We start from the raw sequence: 23,871 nt of genomic DNA, 5'->3' as shown, positions 1-23,871 counted from the left end.
ACGCTTATTTCCGGCGCCAGATTCAGACCTCACGTCACCGTCACGTGAACCAACCAGCAAAGACTACCAAAAGTCGTCACTACAAATCTTTTGAATATATTAATGCTTTAGGCGGTTTTTTAAATTAATTTGATTAATTTCATATTTGTTATTCATATTATGTTATTTGTATTTATTCGATGTATAATCTTTGTTTATGGATTGTGATGACTGTTTGTTTGTAAATTGAAAATTTTTTGTTGAAAAAAGTGCTTTAGGTGTTTTAATCAAACAAAATAAGATTTTATCATTATTTCAAAAAATAAAATAAATTTTTTTTTGATTAATTTAAAAAAGAATACATGATTCTAAATAATTTTATCTTGCATGAGCCAGAAAGAATAACACATTTTTCTTACTGTGGTTACTCTGGTTATGCAAATTTTTTTAATGAAATTACTGAATGCATTAAATAAAAAGGACGAAAATTGTATGCTTTATTTTTCAATGTTACACTTATCAAGTCAAGAAATGATAAGTAAAATTTTTTAAAGTTCACTGTGGAAGGATGCATCATTCACAGTTTACAAGTTGTTACAAATGACAAATTAGTAGTAAAAAAATTGATAGGATGGGACAATGGAAATGTAAATATAGTCTTGACCTCTGTAAAAACCCAATGTAGATTGAAGAGACAGTTTTGGCACGGGCAAAAGAACAACATATGAGAATTCATGAAATCAATGCTGCAAATACAAATGTATCAGGAAAAATGCTATCACACATGTGGTTTAAAGTTACTGTGTCCATTCTCTCACTGTCCTCTGAGGGGCTCTTGATATTAAATTAAACAAATTAAATGTAAAGGAAAAAACCTGACTGCAGTGATATTTCATTCATTCTCCACTTTTTAAGTGTCTTGAATAATCACAAGAAGCCTATGCAAGTACATACAAAGATGAAGTGAAGTGATGTTGGACTGCTGGACTGCTGACTACAAAGATAGCTTATCTGATATCAACTGGAGTTTGCATTTAAAATAGCTGAATATCCCAAATTGGAGCAATGCTAAAGCAAACACATACTGAATGTAACACTAACATTTACATTTAACCAAAGAAGTTTTCACACTTTCCCAATGCACAGTCAATATAGTTTATTGTTGTTATTGCTGATGGATGGCAGAGTTAGATGTTGCTCTTGTAGGCTCAGTTTAATGCTTTAATCAGGTACAGTTTATCTCCCTGCTCACTGGTAAAAATGGGGGCCTTTTTGTAATGTTCCACCAAATCCTCAATGGAGCTGAACTTGCGCTGACCAATGCAGTACAGTCCATCTTTTAGCTGCACCTTGAAATGTTTGTTCTTGTACACTGCCTTCAGAGAGATAGAGAAGTCGTTTGGCTGGAAAGTAAAAAATGAAATGTTTGTTCATAACAAGGCACACACTAAATAAAAAAAGTAGGCTACTTAAGTAAATAAATATGCAAAATTCCATTTCTACTACCAGAGGCTGGTAATATATAAATTAGGAAAAAAAGTACATTTATATTAATAAAAAAAAAAAATAAACATTTGATGTTTGGACACAGTTTCAATTGAATTCAATTACCGTAGACTCGCTGTCTCTGATGAGGAAGTCACCATCCGCACCCCTCTGGTTCAAGACCATCTCAGCCTGGTGCCGTGTCAGTTTCCCATAGTACCATTGTTTTCCTCCAAACTTTCCATCCATAGAGGGCTTAATGTCATAGTTTGAAGTAGGTGGTCCTGAATTCCCCAGTTCTTTGTGTGTTTTCTGTACAACTGTAACATAGTTCTTGGGCACTAAACCCACTTGCCCATTTTCTTTTTTACACTTCCACCATTCAGGGTCATTCTCAGGTTTCTCCAACACATCCATAAGTTCATCCTTGTTGAAATTCAGCTCCTCGACATTGCCGGAGCTGAAATGATAAAGTGCCTGTACAGTCTGCAGAACCTGAGAGCCGTTGTTATTGTGCCCCACTGAGGCCAGTTTATCTTTGAGAGAGCTCATGGAATCGTCCCTCATTGTCCTGTCCACATCCTCTGTGACATAATTGGAGGGAAACCACCCAGAAAGGCCATTATAGGTTCCTCGCCACCAACCGTCGCTGCACTTCTCCGTGACGATGACCCTTGTGCCCTTCACCAAAGAGAGCTCGTCCTCCCGCTCCGCGGTATAGTTGAACTTCACCAGTGCGGGCAGGTTGAGGTCATACAGTCGCTCATCGCCATCATATTTCTCTGAGCTGGAGGGCAAATCTCGCACACAGCCTTTCTGCTTCACCTTCCCAATCCCTGCAGTCACAGAAAATGTTAATATGAGCAATGCTTTTTTCACTGTTTTTTTTGATAAATGAAACTTAACTAATGATACTATTGGTATCTTACCATTGCAAACTGACATTATTTATCTTCATAATGTGCCACATAGACTTTTTTCTTGTTTCAACACCTTGAAATTAAACCCAAAGCTCATAAAAGTAATAAAAATGTTCTACCATTCAAAGGTTTGCAGTCGGTATATGTTTTAATGTTTTTAAAAAATATATCTTATGCTTAACAAGGCTTCATTAATTTGATCAGAAATACAGTAATACTGTGAAATATTATTACAATTTAAAATAACCATTTTCTATTTGAATATATGTTAAAATATAATTTATTCCTGTAATGCAAAGCTGAATTTTCATCATCATTACTCCAGTCTTCAGTGTCACATGATCCTTAAGAAATTATTCTAATATGCTGCTTAATAATTTCTTATTATTATCCATGTTGAAACAAATGTACTGCTTATTTATTTATTTTTTGGAAACGTGGTAACTTTTTTTCAGGATTCTTTGATGAATAGAAAGTTCAAAAGAACAATTTTTTTTTAAAGAAAACTTTTGTAATTATAAATGTCTTTAATGTTTATAAATTTAATGCATCCTTGCAGAATAAAAGTATTAATTTCTTTTAAAAAACAAAATCTTACTGAGCCCAAAATTTTAAATGGTAATTTAGTACATCAGAGTGACTTTAGTTACGCTTAATCCCAATTATCCATGTGAATTTTCTTAAATTGTTAAAATCATTACTAAATTCAAAACAGTTCAGCATTTGGGTTCCAAGTTTATGATCTCACACTAAGGGCCGTGACATATGGAGCTAGAAATGTGTCTTTATTATATGCGAGAAAATAAATGATCTGAGAGAAGAAAAAAAAGTTTGAGAGAAAAAGTTATCACACTGATAGCAAAAAATATATATTTAAGAATTTTTTTCAAAGTATTTTGAGAGAGATTTTCTTTCTCAGAAATAATTTTAAAAATGTTAAATTTATATTTTTTATGTTCAATGAGAAAATACTTTCTCTCAAAACTTTTTTTAGTCTCAAATATTATTTTTCTTCTTCTCTCAGATCATTTATTTTGTCGCATATAATAAAGACACATTTCTAGCTCCATAGTGACAGTCACTGGCGGGAAAACCCATAAGGAAAATTACATAGAGGTACATTTTGTTCATATAAACACATAAAAGTTTATTTACAGAAAATACAACATTTTGTATAGAATCTTTTTTTTCCCCTCTGTCCCACTTTTGGTTCACTGGTACAATAACAGTGTTACTGTTGCACAATCACAGACCAGCTGACAGCCAAGTGTTACAGACTTCATATCTGCACATCATTAGACTAATAATTGCTAATAATGTAAATATTGACAAACTGACATGTTTTTGACAAAAGACAGGTTTACCATCTCGCATAAATTGTTTTACATAACTACTAAATAAAACCTGTAATGTACATGTCAGACACAGGCTTGTGACAGGACATGTCACAAGCATTTCAGTGCACAGTTCTCCTTAGTGTTAACTATGCAAATGATAAAATGATGCCTCTTGACTCTTGAAATCAGGAAAATACACCCTGATCCCAAAAGAGAAAATTCTAATTTAGTGATTTGGTAATGAAACATCAGTTTGATCAATTTAACATACTCATTTCTGGGCCTGAATCCACGGAGCCTGTGTCTACACAAATGCTAAAATAAACACCCAGCGCTGTCAACATCTCCTCCTCCTTTCAAAAAAATGTGGATCAAAAAATGACAGAACTCTGCACTGTGCAGCAAAAAAATTTACACAACCGTACTAAAAGTCCGGAATCGCTATGTTTGTTTATGTTTTTCAAGAAACTGATACTTGTTCACCAAGGATGCATTAAATTAAATGAACATATTCAGCTGAAGTTTCATCTGCTTTCTGCAGCGCTTCCCACAGGTGTTCGTGTTCCCATAAGCTTGTTAGGGCATTTCTCACTGGCCTTGCAATCGAATTGTTCCCACAACAGCACACCTTCTTATTTATTTATTTAAGTTTCAGATTAAACTTTATCTGTGAAACTCTGCCTAAAGGCCAGCAGCTTCCCAGAGGCTTCTCTTCTTCACTGTTGCTGATGAAACTGATATTTGACATGTACTTTTCAATGAAGCTGCCAGCTGAGCACCAGTGAGGGGGGCTGTTTCTCAAACTAGAGACTCTGATGTACTACTTCTCATCTTGTTGTGCAGCAGGGCTGTCCACTTATCTGTATACTGGTTAGAACCAGTTTGCTCTCACTCTTCTTTCAAGAGAGTATAGTTCACGGAAAAGACTTCAGAAGAACAATAGGCTGATGAGTTTCTAGAGAAATGGGTTTTCTTTTTTCCCGTTGTTGAAACAAAAATTGGACTTCAAAAATGTGAGTGTCCTTAAAGGGTTAGTTCACCACAAAATGAAAATTCTGTCATTTATTACTCACCCTTATTGTTCAAAACCCATAAGACACGCGCGTTCACGCAACAAAGTCTGCTCCTGCGTCAACACAACATGCATGCGTCGTTGTGCTCTCGTGAACTGAACACGCGTTGCAGGTTAATAGCCTACCTTGAAAATAATGTGGTAAATTATGTTTGTTTGTTTTTTGCCTAGACAAAGCACTCGCGTCGCTTCTTAAATTTGAGGTTAAACCACCGGAGTCACACGGATTACTTTTATGAGGTCGTATACCTTTCTGAGGTCGTATACCTTTCTGGGGCTTGAAAGTGGTAGTTGCGTATAGTGGTCAATGGAGGGACAGAAATCTCTCAGATGATTCCATTAAAAAGATCATCATTTGTGTTCCGAAGATAAACTAAAGTCTTATGGGTTTGGAACATGAGGGGGTACTAGTAGTGACAGTGACAGAATTGTCATTTTTATGTGAACTAACTCCAGGAAATTGTAGTTTGCACATTGTAGCACAATCATTTTCAACTGTGCTAATAATAAGAAAGTTATCTTGAGTCCCAGTAAAACTATACATGTATACATTTTTAATTCTATTTGACATTTTTTAAATTACATTCAAATTTATTAATGTATAGGCTACATTTTAAATTCTTTTTTACATGTTTTAAAAATACATTTTAATTTGAAAAATCTAAAATTGTCATAATGATCCCAAACTTTTAAATAGGCTTTTAGCTGAAACATATTGGTGGTGTATGTAAATGGCATTTTGTTTTATGTAAATGGCATTTACAGTAATGTAAACAACACAAATTCTCTTCAGATACAATTCTTTACTGACTCAATCATCAACTTTTAATAAAAGATATATTATTTACTAAGAAGATCCGTTCATGGGAGTTATAAACTTATTGGAATGACCAAAAAAATGGCTAAACCAAAATATGTCCCCTCCAAATGAAAAGGAAATCTAATTTTTGCCCATCCATGAACATCAACAGGAAGAACAAAATAAATACCAGTTTCCTGTAAAATAAATACCAGAAAAAAAAAATAGGGCAGAGTGTTGAAATGTAAAACACCCTCGTGATCCAGTTACCTCGTTCACATGTGTGGAATTACAGAGCTCATCTGCTCCATCAAAATCAAACTTTCCAAACTCATCTGTAACAGTAGTTGTATTCCAAATAACCATGGAAACATAAAAGTTACAGGCATAAAATTGGAGGGAAACAAGTTGTCAGTGATTAACCACTATCATGATCAATGTGATGCAACCATTTTGAGAAGTAAAACCATCATGCGGATGTGTGGAAAAGCCAATAAAGTTGAAATTTTATTTCAATGGAAAGTCCAGGCCACAGCAATGAAAGCATTACTGTCTTTATGACGTGACTCAAGGATGGAGCTTGAGGCACTGTGTCCTGTCTGCTTTTGCTTCATTTCCTCTGACAGCCAGAATAACGGCAGCTCAGCTTTCCAGTCAATTTCCCAGTTTTCCACATGCGGGAAAACATTCAAAAGCAGAGATAAGGCAGAATTCTTCCTAAAGTAAAAACCTTGGCATCACAGGTACTGTATATATTAAAACATAATTGAGACTGTCATAAAGTCTTCAGTTCTTCAGAGTTCAACCCAAAAGCTGAACAGAGATGTAGGGTTTGTAACGAGTTTGTATACGTCTGACAAAGTTTGCATGTGGCTTTTTGTGCAATTTCATCATTTTCCCCATGAAACACAACTGAACATCTTGAATTGACCTAATTTTGCTGTCATCTGCCCTCAACATTGAATGAGATCTCTCGCTCAGCCCAGGTTTTTGAAAAAGCTGAGTGTGATTATCAATGTAACGTGACCCGTGGCAAGCTGCTTTCTCATATCCACGACAGGAACCGAGCGAACGCAGCCAAATCACCCTGCCTTTGTTTCTGTTCGGGCTGAGCTCACTCCACTAATGACATCATAAGACAGATAGCCTCTTCACAAACAGATGTAGCGTCCTAGAACTGTCAGCAAAGGTAGCGCCGTTAATTCTCAGGTGACGCAATACGCGCATCCACACAAATATAAACCCGTGATGAACTTCAGCATGTGTTTCTGTTCACTTTTGACCTCACAGCTGCTCTGTCCTTTTCTTTCTCATTTCAACCGACAATATGTTTTGCTTTGTGGCTAATTTTCCGCAACAGATTTTTGAATGCAAAATTACACAAATAACACTTGAGACATTTTCCCTTTGTGCAGGAATCGGTCACGCCTCTGTTTGGTATACAATAGCCTCTCTGAACTTCCACGGCATACTAATGCACAGAGAGAGAAAGAGAGGCAGACACAGAGAGCAAGAAAGAGAGCTGGCAGGAGGCCATCAGAGAAGCCTGCAGTTTTTTCCCTCTTCTCCTGAATTTTCCCGAAAAGTCCGGCTATTCAAAAGTGAGCAAATAAAACAAGTGCAAAAAAAGAGAAAAGCAAATAAGGAGTCTCATTTGTTGAAGTGTTCTGTCCCGTCGCTACTGTTCTTTTGTCCTGCAAGATCCGCTGCTTCACTCTGCCAAGTCACGACACCCCACTGTCTTGTCCACTGTAATGCGGGGAATAAAACACTGAAATGCTGAATGTGTTACAAAGGGGAAGAAGAACGTAATGAGAGAGAAAGAAACCCAGAGTCAAAGGCCTCAATTATTCATTGCCTCACATCCTTCTGTTTTCCTGCACTAGAAATCTGCGTTGAATTAGACAGCTTCCGGCCGCCTTCACAGAGCAGCTCAAGTTGACAGTAGAGGAGGTGGAGGGGGCCTGCATGGGTTTCTGCTTTGATTTTTGTTTTTTAAGACTGTCCAAGCTACCCCGAAGAGCCTGCTGCTATTTCCTCCCTCTCTTATGGCAAATTTTATAGAAAAAAGAAAGTATTTGAAGTACCTGAGTGTAGCCTATACTTACTGCCCTGTAAAATGTAAGTCAATGAGCTTGCAGTTGTGCATATAACATTATATGAGTGACTCATCTAGGTTTACAACCAAAGGACACACAAACCAAAATGTCATTAAGCACTAAACTCCTAATAACTTTTTTTATTCTTAATATAACATAAGAGAAACACATTCTAAATAATCACAAACTGAACAATAAACCCTTATCAGCCCACTTTCAGCTGATCTTTACCCTCAAAGAAGGCAAGACAAACACAAGGACAGTTACAAAGAGCTGACAACACAAGTATATAACTTAAAAATCACATCAAGTATGAAGAAACTCGCAGAAATTGTTCTTTCTTCAGATTAAGTTAATTTGTCAACAGTACATGCAGGGCAATGGCAACAACTTTGTTGAGCAAAAGTGATATACTTCTGTGGAAAAGATTATAAATATGTACTCACGAAAGAAGTGTTTAAAAAGGTTAGCCATATCCATTCCCAGCTCTGTGAGCAGCCCCCCTTCCTCACACACCACGGCTCTCTCCTTCTCTCTCTCTGTAACAGAGCAGCAGCTATTCCATGAGAACTTCCTGAAAGTCCAGAGTTACAGACAGAGCGACTCTCCACCCCACACACATGACTGTCCTTAACCAATGGCTGTCAAGAGGTCCTTTCTGTAGACTCTAGTGGCTGGATGGGCCTCAAACACACAGGGTCTTCAACATGACAACACTGTAAAACATTTCTACCTATTTCAACTGAAAAACTTAAGTTCAGTTGCTGGTACTGGTCTGTATAGTCATTTAATCGTAAATTATATTAAGCTGGGTTAATATAAATAACTGGGTTGAGTTAAATTGAGTTGAATCTCGTACAACTTTTTGCTTTTTAAACAATTGCTTAAATTATTTTGATGAGTTAAAGTAATTTTGTCATGAGTTTTTGATCATATAATTTTTTTTACAGCGTATAATTAGTTTACGGACAGAGTGCATGCTCTGGTGAGCCACAAAACATGCAGCAATTTTATTATATAAACACACACACACCATCAGCCGTTTCTGGCCTTGTCTGATGCTGCAGGCTATACTTTTCTTGCTACTTACCCACTTTATGTTCCTGATTACCTTGCTAGCTACTGTAGTTACCTCATCCAAGTCAATCTCCAATCATATTCCAGTCATCCCTTGTCTCAGCGTTGTTCCCTCGCGCGTGTGTGTGTGTGTGCTCCAATGATTCTGTAAGACAAAGACTCAAAGTCAACAATACAAGTCTCATCTGCTAACGATCTCAGGTATCATCTCTTGTTTATGCATTGTGTTACTGCCATATCTGCAAACAAAACTGCCTGTTTGAGTTTTACCTCAGTTTCTGGTCCTTGCTTTCAAGCCTGAGCATGACAAAATGAAACAAAATATAAATATTAGATGGAAAAACTGACTAAATGAAAATTAGAAATGTTGCATTGGCAACTAACTGAAATTGGTTTAAGTTGAAGCACTAAAATTACTAAATGGAAATAAAAGAATATTGAAATAGAAATATATAAAACTTAAATAGTAAAAATTAATAATAGTAAGAAAATTAAATTTATATCAATTTACAGTAAATTTATATTAGGGCTGTCAAATGATTAATCGTGATTAATTACATTCAAAATAAAAGTTTTTTTTTACATAATATATGTGGGTGCACTGTGTATAATTATTTTGTGTATATATATAAATACACACACATGCATGTATATTTAAGAAAAAAATATTATTTATATATAAAATATTTATATTTATATATAATATAAATTATATATAAATCTATATACAGTATATACATGAAAATATTTCTTAAATATATACAAGCATGCGTGTGTATTTATATATATAAAATAATTATACACAGTGCACCCACATATATTATGTAAAAAAAACTTTTATTTTGGATGTGATTGATCACGATTAATCATTTGACAGCCCTAATTTATATATATGCTGACTGTTGTATACCTTTGTGTAACACTTTTTACAATACACATTGTTCCAAATCAGCCTTACAGATATAGAAAAAGGGGGTTTAATGTAGGGCTATATATGTAATTTTGTTGATATTTTGTATGATAAACAGATGTATTGTGATGATATTGTGTTAGGTCAACACTGTTGTTCAAAATCTAGTTCATGAAGCAAAACCAGTTGAGTTCTACTGATCTAGATTGGTGAGTGAATCTAAGGCTTTATATGGCCTGTACGTCAGTTTATTGACCTTATGTGGGTCTTCATGGCATGGGATATTCAATATCGGTCCCCCAGTGGTTCCATATACTGTGAGTAAACTACACTGAATGAACAAGTTCTCACAGTTCTCTCAACTCTTCGGCTGTGCGAGTGCTGTCATCTGTTTACAAACCTGCAGAGCTTGTGAAAGAGAGGCTGTCAAATGCACCTCTGGAGCACCTGGTCCAGTGGACAAAGCTGTAATTTAAGGGAATGAGGTCACAGTTATGGAGCCGAATTGCTTCCTGAGGGGTGTGAGAAGGTCCAGTGACTGAAAAAAGGGACAGGCACAGCATGCTATAAGCAGCATCCATAATATGAAAAACAGACATAAAGAGGCAGAGATGCAGATAGAGAGCGAGAGAGAAAATAAAGGTTCTTTTAAAATGGGTTCTATCAAACGGGTTCTTCCAAATGTGTTCCATCAAATGGTTTCTTTCAAATGGGTTATTTCAAATGGGTTCTTTCAAATATGTTATATCAAATGGCTTCTATCAAATGGGTTCTATAATGGGTTCTTTCAAAATGGCTTCTATCAAATGGGTTCTATAATGGGTTCTTTCAAAATGGGTTCTATCAAATGGGTGCTTCCAAATGGGTTATATCTAATGGGTTCTCTTTCAAAATGGGTTCTTTCAAATGTGTTATATCAAATACTTTCTATCAAATGGGTTAATCAAATGGGTTCTATCCAATGGGTTCTTTCAAATGGGTTCTTTCACATGGAGTATTGGAAAGGCTACACATCTTGAAATGCTAAGTATACTTTAAATTAAGATAAAAAGTTGAAATTATGAAATAAAAAATTAAATGAGATAAAAATTAATTATGAGATAAATATGAGATATATTATATATGCAATATTATTTTTATGCAACAATTGTCGGAATTATGACAATTATAATATCTCATAATTTTCTCATAAATTAACGTTTATTTCTCACAAATTATTTATCTCTTAATTTCAACCTTTTGTCTTAATTTCGACTATTTGTCATAATTGTGTCTGTTTCAAATCATAATTATGACTTGTAAGTGATAATGGATGTGTATCTCAAATTTGACTATTATGCATAATAAGTCATAATTATGAGATATACGTTAAAAGAATACTATATCATGATTATGACTTTTTATGTCATAATTTTGACTTTAATAATATAATCAGGATGATCATAATTATATGACTTACCAAAGCATTTCTTTTTTCTAATGTGGTGGAAATGAGCTTTCATAACCACCAGCATTCACTCTGTCATGATTAGACAATGATGAGATATATTGAACATACAGCACCTGAAAATAAACCTCACTTTCACTTTATTTTTCATAGTAGCTTGAAAGGAAGGATAACAGAGCCCACATAAAAGCACAAACACTTCAGTGCTTGTGACCCATCCAAAACCTACAAATGCAGGGCAGCTTTACTACAGGATTCGCCTGCAGCTGCCCTGCACTGGAAACAAGAGCCAACATGCTGGGCTTCATTTCATGGATTTCATGCAACAGACAAATAAATAACGGATAACAAATAAACGATTCCAAAACATTTGTTAAATATACATCCTTTATTTAAATTTTTTAGACATTTGCATTACTATTTGCATTTCCAAAAACACAGGCTTAGTGACAAATTACAATACCTTTTCAGCTCTCTTGCCATGATACTCCCATAAGTAGCTAATACCTATTTTCTAATGTTAGACATATGATTATCGGCAAAAAACAAGGTCCAATGCTGCTTATTTTATCCAGGAACTGCATAGAGAGGATGAGACTGCCGGACCAATATTAAAAGCAACCAATCACAGTTTGTTTGTGTCAGTTTGTAGCCGAACACATCTAATCAATGTGGTTGGCCAAGTATAAACCAAACCAACTGAGGCCTCCTTCCTCACAACACTGAACTTCCATTTTCAGAAGCAGTGCTATGGGACAAAACAGACTGAAATGAGTTCAGGAACGTGAGAGTTTGGGGATATCCAAAGCTATAAAGACAAAACTGCCTGTATGAGAAATATGACATGAGACACTTCACAGCTAAACCCTCTCACTTCAGGTTTACACATCCTGTTTTAGTTCTCCCTTCCTCATGCGGATCATAAAGTTGCATATTCAGATTCTTTTCAGGAGACCCATAAATCATCTGCGTCTGGAGCCTGGAAAGACCTTGATTTGAGAAGAAGAAGAAAAAATATATTTCTAGCAAAGCTATTTACTATTTAATTTAATTTAATTTATTTATTTGATTTTATCGGGTAGTGCTAATGATTATTGTTTTACTAAGTTCAAACACATTACAGGCTCTTTTAGATATGTTCTGATGAACATGTTTTCAAGCAATGTGTGTCTGTTTTTTTTTTTTAAATCAGGCAACTCAAGTCAAGTCAAGTCATCTTCATTTATATAGCGCTTTTAATAATGGAGATTGTTTTAAAGCAGCTTTACAGAGATAAACATTCAATTTACGGTAACAGAGATTGTTTTGGCTTTATAGCGATTTTTAAATAGTGTTATTTCCAGCTAAAGTTGGTTTTGATTGATTCACTTCCAGCAAAATTATCATTTGTTATTACATTAGGGGCCACTAAGACGACGGCGTTCTCTCTAAACAGACTTTAAACGCGAACCTGTGACCTGATGGCGTTCACATGCACATTAAAAATTGATTCTATAGTTATATTCGTTTGAATATGTGTGCGCAGGTTTGTAATTTCCCAACAAACCATGCCTAAACAAACTACTTGTCTTGCCTATAAATTTGATACAGAATTTTATTTTATCACTTCGGGGTACGCGAACCAGATTTTCAACAACGCTTTATCTGTAGAGTGCAAGGGAGGTTGACACTTCAGCACTGCATTGTCATCTGGTCCAGGCGAATCTCCTTCGTCAGATCTGGATACGGCCTGGATCCGGCGTGCTGCAGGAAAACCTCGGGATAAACAAAGACACTAAAGTTAGCGTAGATGCCATTCTTCTTATGATGTAACGAGTACATCAGGATTTAAGGGAAGGGTTCCCAGTTCCGGCTGACCTAATCTTTGCAGCCTAACATTGAATTATCGAAGTCTATAGGGTATTATGTGTATGCTAGGTCAAAGAGATGTGTTTTTAGTCTAGCTTTGAACTGACAGAGTGTGTCTGCTTCCCGGACAATGGTAGGAAGACTGTTCCAAAGTTTTGGTGCTAAATAAGAAAAGGATCTCCCGCCAGCAGTCGATTTTGATATTGTATTATCAACTGGCCGGAATTTTGAGATCGCAATAGACGTGAAGGACTATAATGTTTTAAAAGTTCACTCAAGTACTGCGGAGCTAAGCCATTTAGTGCTTTGTAAGTAATCAACAATATTTTAAAATTTATACGATGTTTAATAGGCAGCCAATGCAGTGTTGACAGAACCGGGCTAATATGGTCATATTTCCTGCAGGGTTCTGGTAAGAACTCGAGCTGCTGCGTTTTGAACTAGCTGTAGTTTATTTATTAAGCGTGCAGGGCAACCACCCAGTAGAGCATTACAATAATCTAGCCTTGATGTCATGAACGCATGAACTAATTGTTCTGCAATTGTTCTCTAATTCTCTAAAGAATTAAAAGTGAGTGATGTTGTGAGAAGAAGTCCACCGAGCAAGCGACCACATCTGCAACTTATGAGGCCTCTGAGTAATCCCTTTGGACAGTCAGAGAGCTAAACTCCAGCACATGCTCAGGTTTCAGTGAGCAAGGCCCAGCAGACTCACATTCTTTGAAGCAGCAGTGAGAACATTGATTGTCATAGATCCTTGATATTTCTCAAGGGAGGCAATAAATGCTTGCACATGATGTTACGGGATGAAATTTAGCTCTGTGTTGTAGATAACAGTAAAGCTACAAATCTAAGCCTACAAATTTCAATGTGCTGACATTATTTTAATGTGTTTGCTATGACAATATGGTGCACACTGAGATGATGTAATACAGCCCACAGATAAAATGACATATATAAATGTGTATGACATACTTTGTACTGCCATTATGTATTGGCTTCAATAAATAAAACCTTTTAAACTTGAAACTTAATCAATAAAATGTAATTAAATAAAAAATATATGGTAACGTTTTAGTGTTACGGGTGTGGTGCAGGTTGAAGGAGAAGCAGCAGTCAACAGGTCCAATTCAAATATACTTTACTAAATAACAAAACAAGGATCACGGGGGACAGTAACACACCATACACAAACGAGAACCGACAAGGAGTGAGGGAGAACACAGGGTTTACATACACAGAGAATGGATCATGGGAACAAGACACAGCTGGGGCAAATTAACTAGAAACAGGTGAATGAACTGAACACAAACGAGGAGCGGGAAAACTGGGACACTGGACTGAACCAAAAATACTAAACAGGGGGAAACACAGGACATACATGTAACATTAGCTCCCCCTCCTGCAAGGCGCGTCCTCGCGCCGAGTAACATCAATAAGGGTGGGGGGGTGGGCGCCCTGGAGGCTGACGAGGGAGTGGCCTACCCGGAGCAGAAAGCCTCCAGGGCGGAGCAGGACGTGCAGGAGGCCAGGGCGGAGCAGGACGTGCAGGAGGCCAGGGCGGAGAATCCCCTTCGGGCGGCCATGGCGGAGAATCCCCTTCGGGCGGCCATGGCTGAGACGCACCTTCGGGCGGCCATGGCGGAGACGCACCTTCGGGCGGCCATGGCGGAGACGCACCTTCGGGCGGCCATGGCGGAGACGCACCTTCGGGCGGCCATGGCGGAGACGCACCTTCGGGCGGCCATGGCTGAGACGCACCTTCGGGCGGCCATGGCGGAGACGCACCTTCGGGCGGCCATGGCGGAGACGCACCTTCGGGCGGCCATGGCGGAGACGCACCTTCGGGCGGCCATGGCGGAGACGCACCTTCGGGCGGCCATGGCGGAGACGCACCTTCGGGTGGCCTATATCCCCCCCCCAAAACTTTCTTGGGGGGAATCACAGGCTCTGGGACAGTCTCTGGGTGGGCAGAAGGGACATGGAAAGTCTCTGGCTGGGCTAGCGGTGAAGGCCCGGCTATGCTGGATGGAACCAGCGGTGAAGGCTCAGAAGGGCTGGACGGGACCAGCGGAGAAGGCTCTGAAGGGCTGGACGGGACCAGCGGAGAAGGCTCTGAAGGGCTGGACGGGACCAGCGGAGAAGGCTCTGAAGGGCTGGACGGGACCAGCGGAGAAGGCTCTGAAGGGCTGGACGGGACCAGCGGAGAAGGCTCTGGCTCGGCCGGCGTGACGCGAAGCTCCGGCCCGGCAGGCGTGACGCGAAACTCTGGCTCGGCAGGCGTGCAGGGAAGCTCAGGCTCGGCAGGCGCGCAGGGAAGCTCAGGCTCGGCAGGCGTGCAGGGAAGCTCAGGCTCGGCAGGCGTGCAGGGAAGCTCAGGCTCGGCAGGCGCGCAGGGAAGCTCAGGCTCGGCAGGCGTGCAGGGAAGCTCAGGCTCGGCAGGCGTGCAGGGAAGCTCAGGCTCGGCAGGCGTGCAGGGAAGCTCAGGCTCGGCAGGCGTGCAGGGAAGCTCAGGCTCGGCAGGCGTGCAGGGAAGCTCAGGCTCGGCAGGCGTGCAGGGAAGCTCAGGCTCGGCAGGCGTGCAGGGAAGCTCAGGCTCGGCAGGGCTGCAGGGAAGCTCAGGCTCGGCAGGGCTGCAGGGAAGCTCAGGCTCGGCAGGGCTGCAGGGAAGCTCAGGCTCGGCAGGGCTGCAGGGAAGCTCAGGCTCGGCAGGGCTGCAGGGAAGCTCAGGCTCGGCAGGGCTGCAGTGGGGCGCTGGCGGGCAGGCGACGTGAAGCTGCTGTGCAGGCTTGGCTGGGCTGGACGGAACCAGCGGTGAGGGCTTGGCTGGGCTGGACAGAACCAGTGGTGCAGGCTTGGCTGGGCTGGACAGAACCAGTGGTGCAGGCTTGGCTGGGCCGGACGGAACCAGCGGTGAAGGCTTGGCTGGGCTGGACAGAACCAGTGGTGCAGGCTTGGCTGGGCTGGACGGAACCAGTGGTGAAGGGTCGGCTGGGCTGGACGGGACCAGCGGCGGAAGCTCTGGTTCGGGATCTGTGCTAGACGGGACCAGCAGTGAAGACTCGGCCATCTTGGGTGAAGTAAGGGACACGGAGTTCTTGGAGAGGTATGCAGAGGGTTCCGGATCGAGGTGAACTGGGGCGCCTACATACTTCCGGATAGGAACTGAACGATGATTTTGACTATCTTCTGCATAGTCAACGAGGAAATCAGAACCATGTAATTCTAGGACATAATTAATAAAGTCCGGGACGGATTTATAACAATTCTCCACGGAGATGGAATAAATTATCATCGTCCAGTCCCAACCGGAAGCAGCCGTTAATAGTGGAATCACCCCAGTTCACTAGATGGGAAACCTCCAGGAACTCCTCTACATACCTCTCCAACGAACGGCCATTCTGCTGCAAGTTGAAGAGTCTGTCTTCAGCCATCACGCTTGTCTTTTGGTCGGTTCTTCTGTTACGGGTGTGGTGCAGGTTGAAGGAGAAGCAGCAGTCAACAGGTCCAATTCAAATATACTTTACTAAATAACAAAACAAGGATCACGGGGGACAGTAACACACCATACACAAACGAGAACCGACAAGGAGTGAGGGAGAACACAGGGTTTAGATACACAGAGAATGGATCATGGGAACAAGACACAGCTGGGGCAAATTAACTAGAAACAGGTGAATGAACTGAACACAAACGAGGAGCGGGAAAACTGGGACACTGGACTGAACCAAAAATACTAAACAGGGGGAAACACAGGACATACATGTAACATTTAGATTACAGCCCGGAAAGTACTGGGTAATTAAAGCAATTTTACAGCGTAACCTTCGGTAATTATAGTGTACCTATAAAGTACTTACAATATAAGGGAACAATGTTTTAAGTTTGGGGAATAAAGGGGTAACAACCAGAGAATTAAAAAAGTATTAATATTGTGAGTATTATAGAACTAAGGGGTACTTATTCTACTATTATGATACAACAATCTTACATTTGTGATCAATTTAGCAAGAACATACACTGCGTACCTTTTTGAAATAATGGTGAACCAGTACATACTGTATAGGCTTTATAAATAGATATAATAGATATGTACCCTGTAATTTTTAAAATGTAATCTTTTTAACAAAAGTGCACTGAAAACGAAAACTATTGCAACTTTTGCTTAAATATTGGGGAAAGATACTCTTGTTTCATGCAGCTTGTTACCCTCTTGTTCCATGTAGTTACAGGGTAAGTGTGACATTGCGGGCTGTAAATTAAAGTGGTGCTTGTTACCCTCTTGTTCCATGTAGTTACAGGGTAAGTACAATAAAAATACACAATCTTATATCACTGACTCGGAAACCTTTATTTATTATACAAGCACCACTTACCCTGTAAACACATGAAACAAAATATATTTCCCAGTATTTAAAAAAATTGCAATAGTCTTAGCTTTTCTTGCCTTGAAACATGTTAGCCCAAACTTAAACATCTGCACTTTTGCTATAAAAAATATAGCAATCTGCAAACCCTGACATTTTTAAAAAGCCAATACAGTATGTATGCCTTGGTACACAATTATTACAAAAAGGTATGCAGTGTATGTTCTCGCTAAATTGCTCCCAAATGTAAGATTGTTGTATCATATAGTAGAATAAGTACCCCTTAGTTCTATAATACTTACAGTATAAATATATTTTTAATTCTCCTGGTTGTTACCCCTTTATTCCCCAAACTTTACATATTGTTCCCTTACATGCAAGTACTTTATAGGTACACTATAATTACCGAAAGTTACCCTGTAAATTCCTCTTAATTACTTTCCGGGCTGTAATCTAAAGCGTTACCAAATATATTTATTTATTCAATTTCTTATGTATTTATTTTATCATTTTTTGAATCTATTAAAATATAAATTCACCACTTTCATCCGGTTTTTATGGTAATTATTCGGCCACTTGTGGACACTGTGGAGAATTCCTATAAAACGTTCAAAACAAGGACAAACAGTTGTGCTTGAACTTTTGTTTTCTTTTTACAGCTTAGCAAAAAGTGTTAGATTCACATAAAACGCATGCTGAAATCAATACATGCTTTTATTAAAGAGAAAACAAATCATTGAAAATATTTCAGTTTGAAACAGTACACTGTTTGCTCTTATTTTTAAAGACACAATAGGGACATTCTCAGATTTGTCTGTACTGTTGTTTCTGGGAAAAAAAAAGTTGTAAATGACATGATTATTATATGAACAATGTTTGCATATATCATGCATTGGCTTTTTCATCCGCAGAAAATTAGTGTTTTCAACCCAGGCAAAAGTTGTTGTTTTTTGTGATGCCTTTGTGATGTTGCATGATCTGCTACAGAGACTATGCAACCATTTGGCTTTAACCTCAAATATGGGAATTCTAACTCCTTGCCAAACATATAGCCTAATAGTTTTTCCCAATGGTTTACACACCAAAATTGGAACTTAAAACGCAATCACCAAAACCTGAATGCACCAAATCCCTGAATCAAGTATGCAAAACTGCAGGCAAAGTCCCTGCTTTACCCTCAGTTTTCAATTCTATATCACACTGTTTTCAAAACACTACACACAGTTCTCTATATTTGGCACAACATTCCAAATCTAGTTCCTTTGGAAAGCAACGCCAATCACAATGCCAAGCTCTTTGCAAAACCAGTTCTTCACTGGTGTAACAGCAGTTGCTGAATTATACAATTAGAAATCAGAGCTTTGGCGCAATAAAAAGACACAGATGAGCTTTTCCTTTTTCGGAGGAAACTGGAAGTCAGTGGTGATGGAGGAGCTAGAGGTGAAGGAGTGAGAGTACGAGGATGAGGAAAGACAGTTGTCTCTGATAAGTTCAGAGGGGGTTGGACCAGAGCAGAGGTATGATGTGATCTGGGACAACATGAATTTCCGCCAGACTGCTCTGGTCTTCAACTGACCACCCACGGTTTTGTTATAACATATTCCTCATTCCTAAACCTAGAGTTGTTTTTTTTCTTTTTTCTGGCATGATGATGGAAAGTGTATGACTGCCTCATATGCATGCTTCCTCTCATGAGACTGGAGAATGCATGTGGTGAGGTTGTTGCGAAGGCTTTTGGCAGCTGGATCCATCACTCCAGAATTTTCATTCCCTAGTTTAGCCAGAAACATCACTTGAAGATAAGGTACTTTGACCAGACCAAAATGGGAGGCAGGATGCAGCCTTATTTCTTTTTTCTTACATTTACGTTTTGTGTGTGTGTTTAGAGTTTTGAGAAAAAGAGCCACTTTTATTTGTAACTTTTGTACAGAAAACCCTTTATCTTACTGAATGTTTTATACAGTTTTCTCCAGGGTATGAAAAGTGTTACAAAAAGTGTTCAAAAATACTTTAGAAATACTGTTAGAGTAAAGTTTTTGGTTCTGTATTGCATTTGTGTGTTTTTACGTATATTTGAGTAGGCATATTACTGTAACAATCCTTCCATTATGGGATTTCATAGTGTTTTCTGTTGAGCACATCAGTGTGTTGTTGGTTGGTAGACAGATCTCTTTATATGAGATGTGTGTGTGTGTGTGTGTGTGTGTGTGTGTGTGTGTGTGTGTGTGTGTGTGTGTGTGTGTGTGTGTGTGTGTGTGTGTGTGTGTGTGTGTGTGTGTGTCTGTCTGTCTGTCTGTCTGGTATTCCCATACGTTAGGGGGACCAAATGTAGTAAATTTTGACCTAAGGAAAACAGCTTATACATCATACGTGTTTTATAAATCTAAAAATGCAGAATGTTTTCTGTGATGGGTAGGTTTAGGGGATAGAATATACAGTTTGTACAGTATAATTATTATTATTATTATTAAACATTTTGGAAAGGGACAAAACTGTTGAATGCAGTTTGCTTTAGCTAGATATTTGTAGGATTTTACATTTTGTGTTTGTGGTTTTGTGTAGAGTTTTGGGAAAGATTCCGTAAACGTGTGTAAACAATTGGGAAACATTGTATTAATACATTGGTGAGAACTTTTGAGATCTAAGTACTCTATAGAGTGAATAAGTGCATGACTCCAGCAGTGTTTCAATATTCCTCCTTAAACTGGAAATGATGGCATCCTGCCATGAGAAAAGCTCTGGCAGACACCAGCCTGAATCACTGTTTCCAAAACAGATTTGATTCAATCACTTTTAGGCTTTACCAAAAAGTGTTGCTCCACTTCTCAGGGTCAAATAACCACTATATACCAACAGGGGGCACTCTTGACCAAGTCAACATGGAAAATAGTGCATATGAAAGTATCCCATGTTCTCATTGCATCTCCTCTGCACAGACATTTATTTGGATGCTCAAAACCAAACATGTTTGACATGATAATTACTTAATAATCGGCAGTAAAAATCAACAACCTCTTTGAGCTTCACATAATACAGCAGTCAAAGAAAGACAACTTCACAATGGCACTTCATCAATAGACACAAACTTCACATAGATTTTTTTCTCAAACATTCACGATAACCTCAACCACAGGTGGGTAAGGCCTAAAAATCAAACTCCACAAAAATATTTATAAACAATAACTCTGTAATTGTTTCACTTTATCGGTGAATCGAGGATCTCTTCGTACTCCTGTCTTTTGCTCTTGCCCACCCAGTAAAGCTTTACGGCCGTCAGCACGACAACACTGATGATGATGATGACGCCCCCGATGATGTCATACACTGAAGGAACCATGTGGAGCACAATCAGCTGCAGAAGCATTGCCACAACAATTTCCATATGCTGCACGGTGCTAACCAGTGCGGGATGGAACTTGTTGAGGGCGTAATATACCCCCAGGAATGCCACGGTGGAGCAGACGCAGATGCCGATTAGATACCCCCACGTCTCTCCGTCCAGTGGAATGATGGGCTCCTGCAGGATGAACATAGTTGACAGTCCCCACACCGTTCCAGTCCAGCCGAAAGTGAAAAGCGCTGTCCACATGCTCACCTTCTCTTTGATGGCTCGGTATATGATCATGGACAAGGCCGCCATTAAGCCTGCCATCACCGTCATGGTGTAGCCGAAAGCCTCCTTCCAGAAACCCAGAGATCTGTGCTCACCTAAGATGTTGGGAATCATGACCAAGCAGAGGCCGAAGACGCTACTGACAACCGTCACCACGTCTGTCATGCCTAGTCGCTCATCGATGAGTAAAAACGCCAGCATGGCGCTGAAGACCGTCGTGGTGGCCCTCCACATTATGGTGCCGTTGCTGGGCGGCACGATGGCAAATGAGGTATACGCACACGTGATGGAGATGACATTGCACACGCCATAGAAGAAAAGACGCAGTCTGTAGCCTTGGGGCCCGAAGGGAGGCTCCTGGTAGTAAAACACCACCGCAATGGACAACACCTGGATGACCGAGCGGATGAAGAGAAGCTCCAGCGACGGCACCCTAGAGCGGTCGGCAGCCAGGCGTGTGATGAGAGCCACACAGCCGTGGGCCAGAGCCGCCCCGAACAGAGCGGCCCACGTCATTCGTGAGGCGAACACGGAGGCCTCCCCGAAGCTCTGCAGCTGACCTCCGACCCCTTTGTCTTTTTGGTCCCCTGGCGGTTTGGAGCGACTGTCAAGCGCACTAAAAAAAGTCCTGGCCGACTTGCTGTCAGTAAGGTTCTTTCTGTCTGAGGTCTCTTCGACAAATGAGCCAAAGTCTTCAAAAGATGGAGCGTCATCGTAGCCCTCGTCTCCAGGCTGGGGGAAATGAGTGGCATATTTGACCGTCACTGTGTTCGGGTGGATTTTGACTCGCTTCTTCGAGCCAAGAAGATGCTTTGTTGGTGAATCCTCCATTTTCTTACAATACCAGCTGTCGTGAAGCCCCTGAATGTAAAGAGAAAGAATTGTATGCAAATTAAAACTTAAGACAAGATGTACAGCTCAGTATCTCAAACAATGTTTTTAAATCGACAGAAATTGCACAAAGACTTCTCAAGCAAAGGCATCAATGGCATATGCGTCCTGGTATTTTTGGATCTGGATCGATTATCAATCTAAATGTGTCACTCACAGCATGAAACCTAAGGAAAACTCTTTCTTTACATAAACTGAGATTAGTTCATATGATATGCTTTTTAATTTTACATGCAGGTAAAATTTGATTGTGTATAAATAAATATAAATATAAATATGAATAATATTGTAAGATATTTAAAATAACTTTTTTTCTATTTTAATATATTTTAAAATGTAATTTTTTCCTGTGATGGCAAAGCTGAATTTTCAGCATCATTACTCCAGTCTTCAGTGTCACATGATCCTTCAAAAATCATTCTAATGTGCCAATTTGGTGCCTAAGAAACATTTCTTATTATTGTGTCTCATTATCTCATTATCTTATCAGTGTTGAAAACAGTTGTGCTTATTAATACTTTTGTGGAAACTGATCACTTTTTCAGGATTCTTTGGTAATTAGGACGTTCAAAAGAACAGCATTTATTTTAAATAGAAGTATTTTGTAACATTATAAATGTCTTTTCTATCCCTTTGATCAATTTCATGGTTTTTTTTTCTAAATAAAAGTTTTACTTTTTTTAAAACATAATTTTAACAGTGGTGTTTATATCAATATATGTGCAACCTATTTCTCACAAACTAGTTCTGATGTGTTTTTCTCTAACAGTTATTTTCCATGGTGGTGTCATCTGTTCATAACCGTAAATTAGCCTATATTTTATGCTGTTCTTTGTTGGGCAAGTTTACAAATATATTCTAAATTAGGCTAATTTAGGATAGGCTAGGCTAAGTATACAGTTTATTAACAACAATATTCGTTGGTCAAAACAATTGTTAATCGTTGGCAATAATTGTAGGCTACTTTTTACATTTTTGTTGTCAATTCTTTAAGGTATCAATGCATACCAGAAATAAACCTGAGAAATATTCCCTGGAGTAAAAAGTGTGACAACTAGCCCCGTTTTGCCCTACAAGCTATTTTGAGGACATGGTCAATAATGACGCCTGCTTCGATGATGTCACATGACGCAGAAAGCAGCGGATGAAGCTGTCGATTGTGAGTGACATTTAGCAGAGAGGAACCGATAGAACTCCTGAGTCCTGATACTGATTTTATGAATGGAGCAGAAGGGACGCTGTGTCTAGTAGCCTACTACACTGTATTCACGCTCTGCCTGTAATTCATACGGCAGTAGCCTACCTAACAGGCTACATGATGACTTACCTTAATAGCCTAATATTCCTTTTATATAAATCAATGTGCCCATTTATAAGCAGGTGAGTATGATATCTCTAATCAAAACCACCTGCGCAATGACAAAGAAAAACGGCGAAATCTTACCTGTTCTCTCAGATGCTTCTCGCAATTGAAGATCCGCGAATTAACGTATTAAATCCAGCGATCATTGTTGTGTTTTTGAGGCAATATGCTTATTTCCCCCCATGTCTTTTCGTATGGAAACGTTTATAGATTTGTCTAAATGAATAACAGCAGGGCACCCCGCCTCCAGTCAGCTCGCAGTAGGTCTCACAGTGGCTTGTTTCTGGATTCTGAGATCTCAGTCGAGCTGCATGCATGGCATGGCATATGATGAGGAGCATTTGCTCTAAGCGTGCGTCATCATTCAGGAGGAGCGTGTCATTGACGCAGTATAACTTCACCTAACAGCATTTGAATCACTCTATCACTCTTGATTCGCCTGTGACATGAATACCATTTATAGGCTGCATTAACAGAAATGAATAAATGCAGAAAATGAATTAGCCTAACTTCAGAGCAAGGTGCAGAGTAAAAGTGTGACTGTAATGTAAAACTCTGGGTGGCGCTTGCCATGAGCCAATATCGGTCATATAGTCCTATCAATACCTATCAAAACTGCATATGGCTTTATAGCCAATACATTTTTTCAAGGTTTTACCTAAAA

At 39.3% G+C, this 23,871-nt stretch overlaps 2 protein-coding genes across 2 annotated transcripts; both read right to left on the bottom strand.

The window, feature by feature from the left end:
- Positions 1-980: 980 nt before the first annotated feature.
- On the bottom strand, positions 981-8,207 carry nck1a (NCK adaptor protein 1a). The gene is made up of 3 exons (XM_056235521.1): positions 8,138-8,207; positions 1,591-2,300; positions 981-1,382 (listed from the first exon to the last, which is right to left on the bottom strand). Exons 1-3 carry the CDS (start codon positions 8,169-8,171, stop codon positions 1,188-1,190), a joined length of 939 nt encoding a protein of 312 aa, XP_056091496.1. The 5' UTR covers positions 8,172-8,207; the 3' UTR covers positions 981-1,187.
- A 12,050-nt stretch (positions 8,208-20,257) lies between these two features.
- Positions 20,258-23,534, bottom strand: slc35g2a (solute carrier family 35 member G2a). Its single transcript, XM_056235536.1, has 2 exons — positions 23,289-23,534; positions 20,258-21,814 (listed from the first exon to the last, which is right to left on the bottom strand). The coding sequence occupies exon 2, from the start codon at positions 21,782-21,784 to the stop codon at positions 20,537-20,539; it is 1,248 nt and encodes a 415-aa protein (XP_056091511.1). The 5' UTR covers positions 21,785-21,814; positions 23,289-23,534; the 3' UTR covers positions 20,258-20,536.
- Between the last annotated feature and the right edge of the window lie 337 nt (positions 23,535-23,871).

This window comes from Rhinichthys klamathensis, unplaced genomic scaffold (genome assembly GCF_029890125.1).
Source record: "Rhinichthys klamathensis goyatoka isolate OS25496 unplaced genomic scaffold, OSU_Roscu_1.1 h1tg000422l_1, whole genome shotgun sequence".
Lineage (NCBI taxonomy): Eukaryota > Metazoa > Chordata > Actinopteri > Cypriniformes > Leuciscidae > Rhinichthys > Rhinichthys klamathensis.
This window is presented reverse-complemented; position numbering and strand designations above follow the sequence as displayed.

Excerpts from the sequence above, each read along its gene's own strand:
- nck1a (XM_056235521.1), bottom strand. The coding sequence starts at position 8,171 with ATGGATATGGCTAACCTTTTTAAACACTTCTTTC. Across the intron at positions 2,301-8,137 it reads CCTTTTTAAACACTTCTTTC|GGATTGGGAAGGTGAAGCAG; the intron begins GTGAGTACATAT and ends CTGTGACTGCAG. Across the intron at positions 1,383-1,590 it reads TCAGAGACAGCGAGTCTACG|CCAAACGACTTCTCTATCTC; the intron begins GTAATTGAATTC and ends TTTACTTTCCAG.
- slc35g2a (XM_056235536.1), bottom strand. The coding sequence starts at position 21,784 with ATGGAGGATTCACCAACAAAGCATCTTCTTGGCTCGAAGAAGCGAGTC.